The sequence below is a fragment of the Monomorium pharaonis genome, chromosome 1 (assembly GCF_013373865.1).
Source record: "Monomorium pharaonis isolate MP-MQ-018 chromosome 1, ASM1337386v2, whole genome shotgun sequence".
Lineage (NCBI taxonomy): Eukaryota > Metazoa > Arthropoda > Insecta > Hymenoptera > Formicidae > Monomorium > Monomorium pharaonis.
In genome coordinates, this window is record NC_050467.1 from 7,734,804 (window position 1) to 7,752,560 (window position 17,757).

Sequence of the window (17,757 nt, forward strand, 5' to 3'; positions counted from 1 at the left end):
AAAATGAGTTTAAAAAAAGATTCTGGTTTTTGAAAGAATCAATTATGTATGGAATTTTACTAATAATAAAGGAAGGACTTGCTAAAATAAATAACAGAGGATTTACTATTACAAATAAATGGATTATTGTAATAATGAATAATATATAAATTGATTTGATTATAAATAATTGTTGATATATTTTTTTATATAAAAACACATTTATTAAATTGATAAATTATAAATGAAACGCATATGTATCACATAAGGTTTAGTACAATAAAGAATGCTTATAAAATGCTTATTTAAAAAAAATACTAAATACTTAAATACTTTTTTTTCCATTGTTGTGTTTATTTTTGCTTGAATTTACATTTTCTTTGCACGACATTTTGTTAATAAATACATAATTCAATTAGGAAAATTTTTTAATAAATTTTATTAAGTTGAATATTCGACTTATTTTGTTTATAGCATTCTATAAATTAATATTAATATTAAACTTAATAATATAATTATTTTTGCAGTGACTGCTTATTGCACCATGAACTATGACAATAACGTAAAAACATGAGCAGATGATAATAAATGCAACGTTCCTATTGGAGAATCCAACAGAAATATTACGGAAGTTGCCGAATATCAAATAAGTTCAATCTTAAGAACATTTTCGTCAAGATGATCTCGAATCAAATAAGATTTACTTGAGCACAATCTTCTTCGTGAAGATTGTCTTATTTCACGACTATGAAATCTATTGTTCTTAAGACGGTCTTGATTGAATAAGATTGACTTGACCAAGATCATCTTAAGTACTGACTTGAGACTCGACTATGAATACGGGCCTTTGTCTCCTTGTCGGGCTGCTTGTCCGTGCCCTCGATGAATTTCACCAAATCTTGCGATTCCAGCATGAATGACACGCCATATTTCCATAAAACGAAATTTGTGCCATCGAATTTCATGAGGTTGAACGCTTCCTTTTCCGCCACTTTTACTCAAGGCGAGAAAGAGGATGTACTACACGACGGAACACTACCGAACTCAGACAATCACGAGAATATGAATTTAGGTTAACTGACAATGAACAATACACTCAAGCAATAACACATGCGGCGCAGTGGAAGCGTGCTGGGCCCATAACCTGTTAGATTTTTCTTAGGTAGCAGATAGCACGTCACACTGATTTCTGTGTATATAATTACTGTGTGTTTCAAGTACAAAAGAGATTACATAAATAAAAGATATTATAGGTTAACGCGCCGCGTGATCCTTCCCGTGCAGGATAGTAGAGTTCCACAGTCAGCTGGATTTTCGACTCCAGGAACGAATTTCCAGATTGCTTGGGGAAGTGTTTCATGAATGTGACAAATGCGATTATGTACAAATTCCTTCCACCTGGACGGGTGACTATTAATCCAAGTGTGAACAATTGTAGAGTCCGTCCACAAAAAAAAAACGGGAGTATGATTTCGTTGCAAAACATTTAGAACTTTGAAGACAAGTTTAGTTAACAAAGTCGCTGCGGTGAGCTCTAAGCGAGGGATAGTCATTTTCTTGAGAGGTGCGACTTTCGTTTTAGCGCATATTAAGTGCGTATAATATTTGCTCTCTTGTCTTTTAATTCTGATATAAACAGTGGCACACATGGCGAATTGAGAGGCATTCAAAAAACCATGAATTTCAATATTTTGATTCTGCTGAAGCTCGATCCATTTTGGAAATATGAGTCTTGGGGTGTCCTTGAGATTATCCTAGAATTTTGTTCATTTGTCGATAACGGAAGGCGGCAATTGATCATCCCAGCTAAGCTTGATAGGCCAGAGTTCTTGTATCAGAATTTTTGCTGAAATTATGATTGGGGCTAAAAAGCCGAGTGGATCGAATATCTTGGCAATTGTGGAAAGGATGATGCGTTTTGTTATGCTTGTTGATTTAACGGAGTTGATTGTAAATTGGAGAGAATCTGAGACAGAATTCCAGCATAGACCCAAGATATAGACTGTCGGTGTGTCCTCGAAGTGGATAGTAGTGGGACGTTGGTGTTGATTGAACGAGGTGAATTCGAGCATTTTTGAGTTATTACTCGTCCATTTCTGAAGCGGAAAACCGCCCGCCGTGCACAGATTGATTTGTTGTTTTATGATATCCTTTGTTTGTTCGATGGAATCAGCTCCTCCGAAAATGTCGTCGACATACCTTCCTTTTGTGAGTGGCGGAATTGCGAGGGGAGATTGTTTTCCTTCATCTTCAATTAACTGCGTAATTGTTCGAAGTGCCAAAAAGGGAGCGCACGCTAATCCATATGTAACTGTAGTTAATTAGGTATGTTAAGATTTGGCGGTTTTGATTTATCCAAAGGATACGTTGGTAGTCCCAATCCTTTTTATGGACATTAATCTGTCTATACATCTTTTCTATGTCGCAGGAAAAGACGTATCGAAATTGTCGGAACCAAATAAGTACGTCAAAGACGTCGGTTTGTAGTTTGGCTCCTACATGCAGTAGATCATTCAATAATGATCCGTTGTTGGTTTTGTTTGACCCGTTGAACACCACTCTGAGCTTGGTTGTTAGGCTGCTCTCTCGGAATACTCCATGATGAGGCAAATAATACGTAAACTCCGGATCTGGTTGAGTAGAATGAACTTGTCTCATATGTCCGAGATCCTCATAATTTTGTAGGAATTCCTGATAAGCTTGAGCATGAGCATAGCTTTGATTCGTGGAGAATTGATTAGTTAGACGGTATAGCATCCGAAGTGCTTTTGAACGAGACTCTCCTAGTGTGTTGTTAGACCCTTTAAATGGCAGGCGAACTATGTATCGTCCTTGTGCATCACGGGAGTGCGTAGACTTGAAATGGTTTTTGCACTCTTCTTCTTCGGCATTAAAACGAGAGTTGGAAGTGAGCTGAAATTCTTCTATAGTCCAAAATTTACGTAGTAATTCGTGAAGATCATTATCGTGGTACACGTGGAATCCATGCGCAACGGATGGAATTGCTTATGGAAACGTTATTCACAGGCCCGGAAACTATCCAGCCAAGTTGAGTTAACTGAGCTATAGGAGTGTCTTCTTTTCCTTTAATAATTCCTTCCTGTATGATGCGTCTATATATCTCTGCGCCCAGTAGAATCTATTAAGCCGGGACTATTAAATTTCGGATCAGCTAATTTCAAACCACTTAGATGTGACCAGGACTTCGGGTTCACCGCAACGGAAGGAATGGACGTTGTGAGCTTTGGTAATATGTGAGCTGAAACGATGCACTGGAAGTTTGAATCGTAATGAGGCGCGATCGTGAATGTTGTAGATCTTTTGGTTTTCGTAGATCTTTGAGCTCCAATGCCTATGAGAGGGATGTTTGAATTGGAACGTCGTAATTTTAGTCGTTGCGCTATTCTTTCGGTTATTAATGATATTTCAGAACCTTGATCTATCAACGCTCTTGCCTTTAAACTTTCTCCATTTGGAGCAACAATTTTGACATATGCTGTTGCTAATAAGACGTTGGGGACGTTAAATGGTTTCTCGATTGAAGAATGTAGAGTTTTAGGTTGAGCTACGCTGATGATGGCAGATTCAGCGGTTGCGGACGTCTTATGGGCATATCCTTGAGAGGCTTTATGAATCGAAGTGTGATGTTTGGCGGCACACTTCTGACATCGTTTTGATGTTCGACATTGATTTAGCTTATGAAGGCCAAGACAATTAAAACATAACTGGTGTTTTTTGATGAGAATGATTCGTTGCTGCACGGTTTTGTTGGCGTATTGTGGACAATGTAGCATATAATGGTTACCGGAACAAATTCCACATGATTTTACATTGGCATCTAAATTATTTTTGGATTTTCCATGAAAGGAGGATTTGACAGAGCTCTGATGATGATGAATGTCAGGTTTAATGGCGCGAATCTTTTCGAAGGTCTTTAATGACATGAGTCGGGATGCTGAAAAGTCAGTAAACTGAGTCCACGTAGGAAGCTCTTTTGAAGAGCCTAATTTTTCTTCTCATACCTTGACGGATTCTGAATCAGTGCGTTGTAAAACAATAAAGATTAAAAAATTGTCCCAGTAATGAACTGGCCTTTGTAAACTTTCAAAAGTTCTATAAGTTTGCATCACATGTGTATATTTCTCCAAATAGACGGCTGACTCCTTCACCATGCGTTTTATTGATAACAAAGAATGTAACGTGGCGTTTACTAATAAACGTTTATGATCAGAAAGCGATTAATGCATCCCAAGATTTTTGAAAGTTATCTGCTGTTAAAATGGTATTTTTTAATAACAAGGCAGCTTGGCTGGTTAAACTTGTGTTTAAATACTGTAACTTTTCTACGGGAGATACTGCTGGATTTTCAATTACTAATGAACAGAACAAATCTTTAAATGTTAGCCATTCCGTTGGAGATCCACTGAATTTAGGTAAGTCGATACGAGATAGTCGAGCATGATGAAGGAAAACTGGCAAGCCAGAGGATGGTGGTGCTGAGTGCTGAGATATTGATGAGCTGGGAGCGTTTTCTGATTCTTGGTCAAGTAAACCAGTTAGGCGTTCGACACAGTTTATGTAATGTTCATAAGTTGTTGTGTATACATTTGAAGCAAAGTAAGGATGTGACAAGATTTCCTGCTTATCCTTTGAGTCTAATTCTGTAACAGCAACCTTTATTGCTTTATGTTCTACAAAAAAGCGATCCCAGACATCTTTTAATCTTGTAAGACGAGCTTGAATTCTTTTATTTGTAATGTCTTTTGAATCATTTTTTGTAAAATTGTCATAAGAACTCGCAATGATTTTGGAGAGCGTAATTTGCAGCTCAATATGTGTATGAATGTGATTGGGCCTCATCCTCAATGACACTGCTTCAGTATCCGGCTCGAAGGACCAAATAAAATGTTAGAGTAACTCAAATGACACTTGTGTTTTGTAAATCTGGAGGAGAATAAAATTACTTACTATTGTATAACAGATTAAGCAAATATTTAATTCAATATTTATGCGATACGAATAGGAACTGTACAAATAAAATAAAATCAGAGCTATTAACTTAGCAGGTTATTGCAATTTAATAATTATTCGCTGAACGAACATAAATTCTAACATTAATTGTAAAATTTGATAGATATGAAGCTGATAAATCATGAACACAATTGAAGTGATCATTGTTTAAAAGAAAGATAACAATTCTCTCGAGGATGATGATTAATTGATAACTGATTTAGTTGGGAGAAGGCTCAAACACAAATCATAAACAGACATACAGAATACAATTTAATTGTCGGAAATACAATAAATCAAAACTTAAATCGCAATTTGACATATAAGGTTTATGATAACATAAATACGTACCAATAATAATATATAAATCTGTAAGAATAAAGAGGTTAGAACAGTATCAAGAAAAACAATTAAATCACAAGAGAAATTTCATAATATATGGATCAATGCGAAAAGTAATACTCAGAAAACAAAGAATTACTGAGTAAAAAACTTAAGAATATAATTATATAAAGAATAATGAATTAATTCCATTGACAGGGTTACTTATAATTATAATACGCAAGATGCATTAAGTAAATAAATTTCTTAAAGTTAATTAGCACTCAGCAACTGTTACAAACAAGTTACGAATATATCGAATTTATAATAATTACGTAAACACTAAACTAAAAAACAATGCGAATGTGTAAAACAAAATGACTGTTTCAGAGAATAAACATGGGCATACGAGCGTCATTCAATATGGCCGTCTAAATCGGTATAAGATATTGAAATGGAAAAAATGGCCATACACAAAAGTCTGTTAACTCAACAGAATTTAGACCGTGTATTTCAGAGAATGCGATCTAAGAATGAGACTGGTACCAGACTTACGTGAGTGTGCAAATCTGCGAGGCGGCAAGAAGCGTCTTTCTGCCTAATGTCTGTATAAGGACTTTCTCAGTGCAACTTACCCTTTGTGGGTTCAAATATTGCAAATGCTCATGGCATTTCCTTGCACAGAAGATTGGCTAGAGCCACTCACAAACATGGGCTAACAGCCCCTTGATCTCAAAAGTTTGTGAACTTCGTCGCGGAGATGAAAAAGGCTTTCTTAAGGTTGAACCTTCTTTGATTATTATATTTCACACGCGTTGTATTCAGGCTAAAGCCTCAATCAAAGTTAACTTGAAATAATTATACTATTTAGAAATATCCTACTACGAACTTTCAATGCGCACGAACGCGAGACACGTCCGTTTAGTGACGAAACAAGAAGAAGAAGAAGGTGAAGCGCAAGAAAAAGAAGCAAGAAGACGATCGAGGCCTTCGATGCCGATCATGACCTAGATGGGCCAAACGCTTGCTGCAGTCGATCGCGGGGGCGCTCCTTGGTTGGAGCATCACCAGCGCCACCGCGCAGTTTTGCCACCTTAAGAACTGCGCTGAGCGAACGCGATGACTCTAGACTTAACAGTTTTCTTGAATTTTTATTATAATTGTTTAATATCATAAGCCACATTCTTGAACCAATGCCAGTATTTATCAAAACAAAATGAAATTACTTCTAAAATTGAAATAATTTATAAATATGTTCTTAGATATAAAAAAATTTATAGTTATATTAACAATTATAAAATTATGATAAATTTAAACAAAAGAGTTGTAAAGAACCGATGGAGAAATCTTCGAGATCGGTATATAAAGAAGAAAAAGAAATCCATAACAAAAAGTGGACAAGCAGCTGTTTATTTTAGCCCATGGCCACTTATGACACACTTGAGTTTTTTATCGAATGTAGTGGAACCTCGCTAGTAAGTTTTACTTTCTTCAAATGTAAAGTTATTATTATAATTTTGGTAGTTGATAGAATAGCAAAATCATGATGTTAGTTTCATTATTAGTTGAATCATGATTGAATTGTCAATTATTTTTTTTTTTATAAACGGTATACTTTTACATAAACTAATCCCACCAAACACCAAGTTACATGTAACGTACCTGTTAGTTGTAATTTCCCACTCAACAATGTAATTGTAATATAACACACGTGTTATATTGCAATTACATTGTTGAGTGGGAAATTACAACTAACAAGCACGTTACATGTAACTTTGTGTTTGCTGGGATAATTTCTGTTTTATAAATTCTCAATTAGAACTGTAACAAATTCCCAAAGTTTTGGTATTGAACCTGTACGTCCCTTATCCGTTGACACGGCATCACCATCAGAGACATTTGAAACAGAAGAATATGTGCGTAATGCGTATGATCCCAGGTAGCAAGCTCACGTCATTTTGACGTCCCAAAATGGTCATTTACTGACTATTCTTGACGTCACGAAATGACGCCCTCATGACGTTAAAATGACGATCGAATGTCACAAATTAATGACGTCATGAAATGTACCGTATTTTGACGTGATGGAATGACGTGAACAATATGTTGTCAAAAAGATTTCTAAAAGATATCCTGTTTCTGAAAATGATAACATAAAGAGACTTCTAAAAGATAACATATAATGTCAGAATGTTAACCAATGCGTCGTTTTTTTGAGAACAGAAAGATATCATGAAATTAATATTTAAAAGATTTCTTAAATCGGATATCTTTAAACTGCGACTAGAAATAAAAAAATAAAATAAAAATTTCATTTTTTTATAATTATTTTATCAATAGTACATACTAAATTTGGGACAAATTTTTATTAATTAATTAAATTTAAATTATATTATTTTATTTTATTTTATTCTTATTTGCCGTTGGTAGGTTTTGAACTCGGGACCTTAGGATTACGAACCTTGTACTCTATCTGCTACGCCAGTTTGAATCATCGATATGGGTACTTTGTTTATTGTCTACATATACCTTATATGTTATAAACTGACGCAATTATATTTTTTTTATAAAAGCAATTAAATTTTGCAAAACATTAAAAATAAATAGCATTAATTTATTTACCTATTAATTTCATTGTTAAATTTAACTTTTTCCATAACCTTATATAATATATAATTTGATGGAAATTACAATTAATCTATTTAGCACTAATACTTTAAAGCGTTCAAATGGTTAATTCGACCATTTTGACATCATTTCCAAAATATCTAAATGTTTTCTTAAAAAAGTTCTCTTAAAGTTGAATATAATATGCCTATATAATATGCTTATGCCTTACGCCTTAAATCTCATTGTATAGACGTATACACAAAAAGAATTTCATGGTAAAAAATATTTGTATAAATAACTCTTTATAAAGAGAGAAAAATATTCCTTATACAATTTACTTTACATGTATCATAGTTTGAAGTCAAGATATACAAAAGTCTGGTTTGAAACTATTATACGCATAAAATACTTTCTACAAGGAAATTTTCTCCATGTAATACGTACTTTAACTAAAATTTTATTATACTTTTTTAATTTTTATTATATTATTTTACAGTAGGCAATATGTGGGATACTAATACGAGGCAGACAGAACAAATAGAATTCTGTTCACTACGTCCGTTAAGTATGCTGTCTTGTCCTCCTAATAGTGCCTCGCCTTGTCCTAATAGTACCTCGCTTTGCCTTCCAAGACCTCCGTCTCGTACTCCGAACATTTCGCCTCATTCTGAGAGCGATTCTGGTGCCTCGCTTTGTCCTCCAAGACCTTCATCTCGTACTCCGAGCATTTTTCCTCGTTCTGAGAGCTATTCTGGTAGCCATTCTCAACAAAATCAAATCCGCCAACCGGAAAAACGAGATAAATATTGTCTTCATTTGAAAATAAATCACATTTTTTAATTATTTAATTAAGTATTTTAAAAAACAGTTTGTGCAGTGTACTATCCTACAACTGATTTACTTGAATATTTTAATTATATAGTGCATTAGTAAAAAGAAAATAGTTGATATGCCAAATTTTACTTTTCTATGAAATAATAAAGATTATGTATCACATAAGTACGAAAATGTAATAAAAATAGATATTGTTATGAGCGCGGTGTTCTCGCGCTCATTGTGAACGGCAGCTGTAGTCGGCTGTCGTGGAAATCAATATATTGATCGTCTCGGTCAGCTGTGACAGACGAAGTTGGTTGCCATGTAAATGTTGTTAAAAGTCGTGTGGTTGTTGTTCTCGGCACGTCTCTGCGTTCGGACGTGTTTCAAGCTCGTTCTTGTAAACGTTTGGTTAATAAACCTTTCTTGAGAGAAACAGTATCTTCTCTTTTTTGAGCGCGAGCGCGAGTGTGTGCTAGAGCAGTGAAAGAGTACAACATTTTTGGGGGCTTGTCCGGGATAAACGGACGAGCAACAAGCCGACAGATTTCTCGAGTAATCGAGGAATACGCATTATGGCGACGCTCTCGCCGAGGAGGACCCGCTCTCAGATAGCGGCGACGATTCTTGCGGAGATTCCTGCTGAGATTCCTATCGAAGGGCCGACGGAAGCTTTCGGAGGACGCTCTCTTCAACGTACTCCGGCAAAGAGGAGGCGTCTAGAGACTCCGGGGACTCCTGCAGAAGCGTCTGAGACGGCTGTGTTGGGTCTATAATTTCTAATGGACGAACTCCGCTTATTGTGTGAGGAGCAGGCGCGGCAACAATTGGTGTTCTTGGAAACGTTGCGGCAGTTGCAGTCTCAACGGGGAAATGAAAATCAGCTAAGTCCTTCCAATAATAATCCGATTTCTCCGCGCGGTCAAGATTCGCGTTCCGTGGACGCGAGGGAGGATCGTAGCGAGCTCGGTTATAAACTTAAGCCTGATACGTTTGACGGCTCGTCCCCGCTAAATGAGTTTCTTGCCAAATTTGATTTGATTGCGTGCGCGAACCGTTGGAGCGAGTCGGCGAAAACCGTCGCGTTGGCAACAAGTTTGAGAGGAAAAGCGCGTTCCGTTCTCGAGTCCGTTCAGGATTTACAGAATGTCAGCTTTATGGAAATAAAATCGAGACTGGAATTGCGTTTCGGTGAGGGGCATCTTTCTCAAAATTATTATTCTCAGTTTGTGAACCGGAGGCAAAAATTCGGGGAAGATCTCGCGTCTTTCGGTTCTGATCTTGAAAGGTTGGCGCGTTTTGCTTATCCCGAGTGTCTTTTCGAGGTACGGGATAAAATCGCCTGCGCTCAATTTATTTCAGGTTTAGCCGATAACTTCTTGAAGAGGACCCTTCAATTAGAAGGACAGTCTTCTCTGAAAACGGCTATAGAAAGAGCTAACCCAGCTAGCAAAATGACGCAAACTTTGCGCGAAGTTTGCCGCAAACTCGAGCAAACCTTTGCAACAAAATTACGACAAGGTGTGTCCGCATTAAGCTTAGCTTTTGCTGGCAAGGCTTGTTGTAAATAATATGACACATATTTTATGCAAATAACAGGGTAAAATTTACTAGTAAAGCATAACAACAAATTTGCAGCAAGAACAAGGCAAACCTTGCTGTACACAATATGATAGCAAATTTGTGGCAAGAATAGAGCAAACCTTGCTGTACATAGCATGATAGCAAATTTGTGGCAAAAACAAGGCAAACCTTGCTATGCACAATATGATAGCAAATTTGTGGCAAGAACAGGACAAATATTGTCGAAATTTAGATCAACAAAAATGATTATTAGACTGAAATATTAGATTGATTAGTCCAATATTAAATGTGAATGGTGCAATCGTACTTGGTTCTCTGTTCTCGACGAGCCCCTTTTATTAATCCAGTAAGTAAATCTTTTTCACGAGAAATGCGCCATCTCGAGATAGATAGTAAAGTCAGAAATAAAGTTTAAAACCCGATAATGCAACCCTGTTATTTGCATAAAATGTGCGTCATACTATTTGCGACAAGCCTTGCCAACAAAAACTAAGCTGTTTACGGACACACCTTGTCGCAATTTTGTTGCGAAAGTATGCTCGGCAAGTTTTATTTTGTTTTTGCTACTAATTTGCCGTTATTCTGTGCTTAATAAGATTTCCTGTTTCTGCCATAAATTTATTGTCATGTCGTGTAGCAAGGTTTGCTCTGTTATTTGCTTAAATTTTGCATTTTATCGTGTCGGAACAAATCTTGTAATTTCTATACGTAATACTTATGTACAAGTCTTTCTCTGTTATTTGCAGCATCGTGTGATGAAAACTTTTGCCGTAAATTTGCTCGAAACTTTTAGAAAACAAAGCAACAGACAATTACTTGTCATAAAATTGTTGTCAGAAACAATCCTTGCTGTAAAGCTTTCACGATATGTGATTTTAACAGGCCTGGCTAGCTGGGTAAGGCTGTAAGAATTATTCAGAGGGAAACTTTTGTGAGAAAAGAGGTCCGTAAACATGTTGAGGAAGGAGATTTTCTTTCTCTCGATAAAGAAAAGAAAAAGAAAGGGTCTGTGGGGCAAAAAGGGAAAGAGAAAGATTTAAAATTTTTCAGGAATCGCCGAGAATGTTGGACGTGTGGGAAAACTGGTCATTTCCGCTCGGAGTATCCCGAGGAGAAGGGAAACGAGGCTTAGTTGATCTCAATGGGGTGAGGTCGACTCGCGCTTTAAATTCCCCGAAAAATTATTTTAAAATTTTTAATGTTAATAGAATTAAGTGTAATTCCTGTAATTTTTATTTTGAAGGAAGAGTTGGAGGAAAAAAATGTTCTTTCAAGATCGATACGGGCTTAGATGTTTCTATTGTAAATAAAAAGTTTATCGGAAAGGAAAGGAAAATTTGTAAAGAAAAATAATTTAAGATACCCTACTGGGGAAAAGATTCCAATTTTATTTAAAGTTTTGATGAAAGTTGATTTGGGGAAATTCAGTGAAATGGTTGAAATGTTTGTAGCGGAAATTGATGATGATTGTCTTTTAGGGACGGATTTCTTAAGGAAAATTAATTTAGAAAATGTTTTCGAATCAGCTTTTGATTTTAAAAAAATTGAAAAAGAAAAAGAATTCAACTGCTCCCGTTTCTTTAAATAAGGAAAGCCCAATTTTCTTGAAAAAACTGCTAGAAAAAAATTCTGAAAATTTGTCTTCTAACCAGAAAAAATTTTTTTATGGTTTTTTCAAGAAGTTTAGTAATGTATTTTCCGAAAAAATAGTGGCAGGAAATTGTGATGTCCTTGAACATTGTATTAATGTTGAAAACTCTCTTTCCATTAAACAGGTTCCTCGTCGAATTCCTTTCCATATGAGAGAGGAAGTGAATAAAACCTTAGAAGAGATAAGAATTCAGGGTGTAATAGAGGAATCAAACAGTCCTTAGGTCTCTCCTGCGGTTTTAGTCAGGAAAAAGGATGGATCATTGAGATTTTGTGTGGATTATCGCAAGTTAAATTCTGTAACGGTTAAAGATTCTTTTCCTTTTCCAAGAATAGACGATATTCTCGATCGTCTTGCAGGTAACTTTTAGTTTTCTACGCTAGATTTAAGGAGCAGTTATTGGCAAATTAAAATTCGCGCGCAAGATAAGGAGAAAACTGCCTTTTCGATCGATAACGGACTTTGGCAATTTACGGTAATGCCCTTTGGTTTATGTAACGCCCCCACGACCTTCGAATGAATGATGGAGAAAGTTCTTAAGAGTTTATTGAATAAGTGTCGTCGCTCGGTAACTCTTTGCAGGAGCTCGAGGAGAGCAGGAAACGACGCAGCTCAGCAAGGGAACCGAAATTGCATCTCTTTCATTGTCGGGACGACAATGTTTGAGAAGAGAGAGGGTAGTGTTATAAGCGCGATGTTCTCGCGCTCATTGTGAACGGCAGCTGTAGTCGGCTGTCGTGGAAATCAATATATCGATCGCCTCGGTCAGCTGTGACAGACGAAGTTGGTTGCCATGTGAATGTTGTTAAAAGTCATGTGGTTGTTGTTCTTGGTACGTCTCTGCGTTTGGACGTGTTTCAAGCTCGTTCTTGTAAACGTTTGGTTAATAAACCTTTCTTGAAAGAAACAATGTCTTCTCTTTTTCGAGCGCAAGCGCGAGTGTGTGCTAGAGTGAAAGAGTGCAACAATATAATATTAATATTTATTTAACTATTTTTTTAGCAAAAAGACAATTGTCTGAAATGCCTACAGATGCGGTCGATGAGGCAATTTTAAACTTGGTGGAAAAACGAACTTTGCCCGACACCATGAATTCAGATGATCTTTTCTATTTGTCTATATCGCGGGATTCACAGCATCTAAATGTAAATGCAAAATTACGTTTAAAAACACTTGTATTACAAGCGCTTTCTCAAGTTGTAGCAGAGAAACAAAATAAAACTTGAGCGGTTAAATATTTTAAAAATTCTGTTTTTTAATCAATTTTTACCTTCTACCTGTTTGTTCGAGACTAGAACAATTTTCTTAAAATTTCAGCATGTTTTGTTTGCTCTGTTTCATCCGTAAGTAGTGAAAGCTGCTGACAGCCATCGCGCTCGTTGTAGTTCGTTTATTCGATGCACCTAGTCACACGGCGCTATCACTAGCTCATCACGCGCGCGTCTTTCGTTTTCTCGCATCGTGGTATCTATACAAAACATGCCCAAAAAAGGGCATGTCAAATCGATGCTCAAATAAGGCTCGAAATCAGTTCCCTTGCCGCCCCTTTTTTTGCCTCCGCGATCGCGATTGTCCTAAGACAAGAAAAAAAGTCAGTCTCTCGCAGCGCAGCATCGACATTAGATCATCCCGCAGATCTCTTTCGTCATCCGCCGATCTTAGCTGTGGGGATTCACTTCCGTTCCATCTCTTAGTACTCGCACCGTGATAGTTCGATTAACTTATTTCTCCTGTCAACCAATATTGATTAACTCGTAATCCCTACTTCGGCAGCTACTGTCAAGTAATTCTTAAGTTCGCATATTCGTGTGAATGTGTGAGTGCATTACGTCCATGCTCGGGTGCCCGTATCTCTCTCGCGAACGTCCTGTGCCTCGTGCACAAGATTTCCGTCGGATCGCGCGCAAGATTTCCGAGTTCGCGAGAGCTTCGATCTAGAGGCTCTTCAAGATCTCCAAGATCGACTACAGGCAGCGTAATAACAGGATATTTCAAGATCTCCGTAAAATTGTAAAGAGATACGGCGCGCCCCTCGCTTTGAACGTCCGTGTTAATAAATTATTAAGTGTGAGTGACATCATCGCCTCTTCTTTTCGTCTTATCACCACCTACGTCCCCCCCCCCCCCCGTAAATCTACCGCATTCCTCACCACTTCGCGTCTCAATCGGGACGGATCCCAGCATTCTCCGTGCGATCGCGTTTACCCTACGCACGCACACACATTGTTGCATACACGCTTCCCGTTGAAAGTCAGATAGCTTATTCCATTGCCAATGTATGTACATGACCTTCCTTCATAAAAGAGTCTGTGTAGATATTTTGAATTCTTTTGGCGTCATTTGCAGAGTTTCTTGATACATTTGGTGCAAAACCTCGAAGTGCACCAGGTGGTTCTTCGCATCGCTATTGAGCAACTTCTATATTTCCATAGCGATCTTCTACATCTATAAATCCTACTGGAACATATCTTCTCTGACCCCAGGTAAAACCTTCAGATCTGCATCTCGAAGCCAATTGTGCAGCATCACACAACTTTTAACTATACGATCTACAGTTGAAAGAGACGCAACAATTGATCGTCGAAATATTCTCCACCTAGCTGATAGTACTTCAAATGCATTTTCTATTACGCGCTTTGCTCTGCTCAACCGATAATTAAAAATAATTTTTTCTGGACTCAAGTTAGGCACCAGAGTATGGTCGCATCAAATTCTTCAATAATGGGAATGCTGCATCACCTACAAATACTGCAGAAAGGTAAATATCTGTACCCGGTAAGGTTTTAGATAGAGGCAATGACAGTGTTTCCCCTGCTCAAGAAAAAAGATAGAACTTGATAAAAAATATTTCTATGATGTTGAATCCGAGATTTGGTTGCGGTTTTTCCTATTGCCGATCACATATTCCAGATAGATTGTCAATCATTCTGGGTAATAATAATGCGATATGTAGTTTATGACAGTGAATCCCGAATATCAGATTAATTTGTGTATCAGGTTCAATATAGCTATTGCTTGAAGATTTGTATCAGTTTCAATTTGAAAATTGCCATATAACTTAAAACCTATTTCTATCATGTTGAATCCGAAGTTTGAATGCGGTTTGTCCCATTTTCTGATTGTCGCATAGGCTTTATCATGATCTATGCGCGAGAAAACATGTTTCATCCAAAGAACATTATCGGATATCACGTTGAATGGAATTTTACTTATATGAGAAATCTCAATCACGTTTTGTTGCTTGTCGCATAGACTCTGTCACGTTCTATCCGTAAAGCATGTGAAGACTAGTTAAAAAATATGTAGAGATTGAGATATTAAAAATTGTACTACACACACACACACACACACGCGCGCGCGCGCGCATACACACATTCAGATGCACGCACAAAAGAAAAACAAAGAGAGCTAGTAAATTATTCGGTTTAGCAGAGCCAAGTTTTTGTAGTAAAATATTTATTTGTATTAAAATATTTATTTATAATATTTGTACAAATAAATATTTGTAAAAATACATGTTCTATGTTCGTATGAACATCCATTTTCATAGTTGGCGCATTTTCTTCATATCATTACGTTTGTACAGAAAAAATATTTTTTGTTCTTTTTGGGAAAAAGATAATTTCGTTAAAATTTCATACATTTGTAATTATTAAAATTATTTTGTACAAAAACAGATTTTTGAGGGCGTTTCTTGCGCGCGTATACTTGGCGCTTTTTTATACATCTTTTTTTAAAAGTAATTTTGTTGTGATTTCACTCATTTTGTAGTAACAGATATTTCATTTTTTTTATAATATATACGAAGATTTTTAAGACAATTTTGAAGCACATATCATATCAAATTAAAGATTGAGACTGAAAAGAATTAAAATGACGAATCAAGTTATATCGGTTTTAGTTTCTTTTCTGATTATATTTTAATTTATTTTCGAAATATGCCTTTATTACATCATGAATTACATTATAAAAGAAATATAGCTGTGACTAATTTGAAGATTAGTATTATTTGAACTTAAAGTACCCACATAGAAATTGGCATTCAGTGGATGTCCAATGGACGTCCATTAAACCTCCATAGATTCATGGGACGTCTATGTCCATGGTGGAAGTCAGATGGACGTCCATTAGAAGTTTAGTAAACTTCCATAGCTCCATTAGAGGTTTACCTCCATGGCGAAAGTTAGATAGACGTCCATTAGGGATCCAGTAAACTTCCATGGCTCCATTGAAGGTTTACCTCTATGGTGGAAGTTAGATAGACATCCATTAGGGATCCATTAAACATCCACAGCTCCATTGGATGTTTTCTTCCATAGTGGAAGTTAGATGGACGTCCATTAGGTATCCATTAAACTTCCATAACTGTATGGAACATTTATTTTCATGGTAGAAGTTACCCAGACAACACGCTTGTCAGAATAAAAACTTTAAGAGAACTTTTTTAAGAAAACATTTAGATATCTTGGAAATGATGTCCAAATGATAACATTTATCAGAGACGTCTACTAAGAGAGGTCTTTGAGATATCTCATGGAAGAGTTTTATTTAAGTTTCTTGAAAATGTTATCCTTATGATATCACAGCTAAATGGATATCAGCTTAATATCTCATAAAAGATATCACAATGCTGTACGATTTTTGAGCCGTCCATGCGCGTCGTAGTTGACTCAGAAATCAGACAACACTATAACATCCTGAATGAGAGATCCATTTGATATTAAAAAAAATTATCATAAAGATGTTTTCAAAAATAACGGTTTGTCTCCAATTACTGCGCACAAAAAAGTGCACAAAATATAAATTTATCATGTACTGAATAATACAGAAAAAACAGAATAATAAATGTACTATTCAATTTTTCTTAGAATATATGATCTATATAGTTAAAATTATCTAATTAACCATTTGAACGCTTCAAAGTATTAATGCTAAATAGATCGCAATTTCCATCAAATTATTGAGGTTATGGAAAAAGATAAATTTAACAATAAAATTAATAAGTAAATAAATTAATGCTATTTATTTTTAATGTTTTGCAAAATTTAATTGCTTTTATAAAAAATAATATAATTGCGTCAGTTTATAACATGTATGTATATGTAGACAATAACAAGTACCCATATCGATGAGTCAAATTGGCATAGCAGATAGAGTACAAGGTTTGTAATCCTAAGGTCCCGGGTTCAAAACCTACCAGAGGCAAGTAAGAATAAAACAAAATAATATAATTTAAATTAAATTAATTAATAAAAATTTGTCCTAAATTTAGTATGTACTGTTAATAAAAATAATTTTAAAGAAATAAAATTTTTATTTTAAATTTTTATTTTGTCAATCATCTATCGAGGCTCCATGAAGCTTTTACTAATGATCCACGAAACGTCCGTCAGTCATCCATCGAGGCTCCGTGAAGCCTCTATTAATAATCCACACAACGTTTAATAGACCTCTTTGACGACCTCTAATGGAGGTCTAATGGACGTCCACAATGCGGAACTGTGAATTTCTAATGGCTCTATATTGGACGTCTAATGGACGTCCACTGAAAGTTTAAACTTCCATGGCAGACGTCCATTAGACCCCTAATAGCCAAATACTAGCAGTATGCTGGCAGTATGTCAGCAGATTAGAACATGAATATTGAACATATTCCTGTCCACTGCGTCCTCATTAAGCTTATTTTCTGACAGCATGGTTTACGTCATAATGCAACAGCAGAAACGCAGCAGAAACTATGCACGACCTGCCTTCACAATATGATGACAGAAACACCGTAAGAATAA

The 17,757-nt window shown here is 36.1% G+C and overlaps 2 protein-coding genes and 1 long non-coding RNA gene across 3 annotated transcripts; 1 reads left to right on the top strand and 2 right to left on the bottom strand.

Moving 5' to 3' along the window:
* Window positions 1-1,745: 1,745 nt before the first annotated feature.
* LOC105840293 lies at window positions 1,746-2,736 on the bottom strand. Its single transcript, XM_012687180.2, has 2 exons — window positions 2,346-2,736; window positions 1,746-2,290 (listed from the first exon to the last, which is right to left on the bottom strand). The coding sequence occupies exons 1-2, from the start codon at window positions 2,734-2,736 to the stop codon at window positions 1,746-1,748; spliced, it is 936 nt and encodes a 311-aa protein (XP_012542634.2).
* A 356-nt stretch (window positions 2,737-3,092) lies between these two features.
* LOC118644862 lies at window positions 3,093-3,923 on the bottom strand. The gene has a single exon (XM_036284578.1). The coding sequence runs from the start codon at window positions 3,921-3,923 to the stop codon at window positions 3,093-3,095; it is 831 nt and encodes a 276-aa protein (XP_036140471.1).
* Window positions 3,924-11,141: 7,218 nt separating this feature from the next.
* Window positions 11,142-13,217, top strand: LOC118648873. Its single transcript, XR_004965470.1, has 2 exons — window positions 11,142-12,803; window positions 12,974-13,217. It is a non-coding gene; the product is annotated as an uncharacterized LOC118648873 (long non-coding RNA).
* The last annotated feature ends 4,540 nt before the right edge of the window (window positions 13,218-17,757 follow it).

Excerpts from the sequence above, each read along its gene's own strand:
- LOC105840293 (XM_012687180.2), bottom strand. The coding sequence starts at position 2,736 with ATGCTATACCGTCTAACTAATCAATTCTCCACGAATCAAAGCTATGCT. Across the intron at positions 2,291-2,345 it reads AAAGGATTGGGACTACCAAC|TTACATATGGATTAGCGTGC; the intron begins GTATCCTTTGGA and ends AATTAACTACAG.
- LOC118644862 (XM_036284578.1), bottom strand. The coding sequence starts at position 3,923 with ATGTCATTAAAGACCTTCGAAAAGATTCGCGCCATTAAACCTGACATT.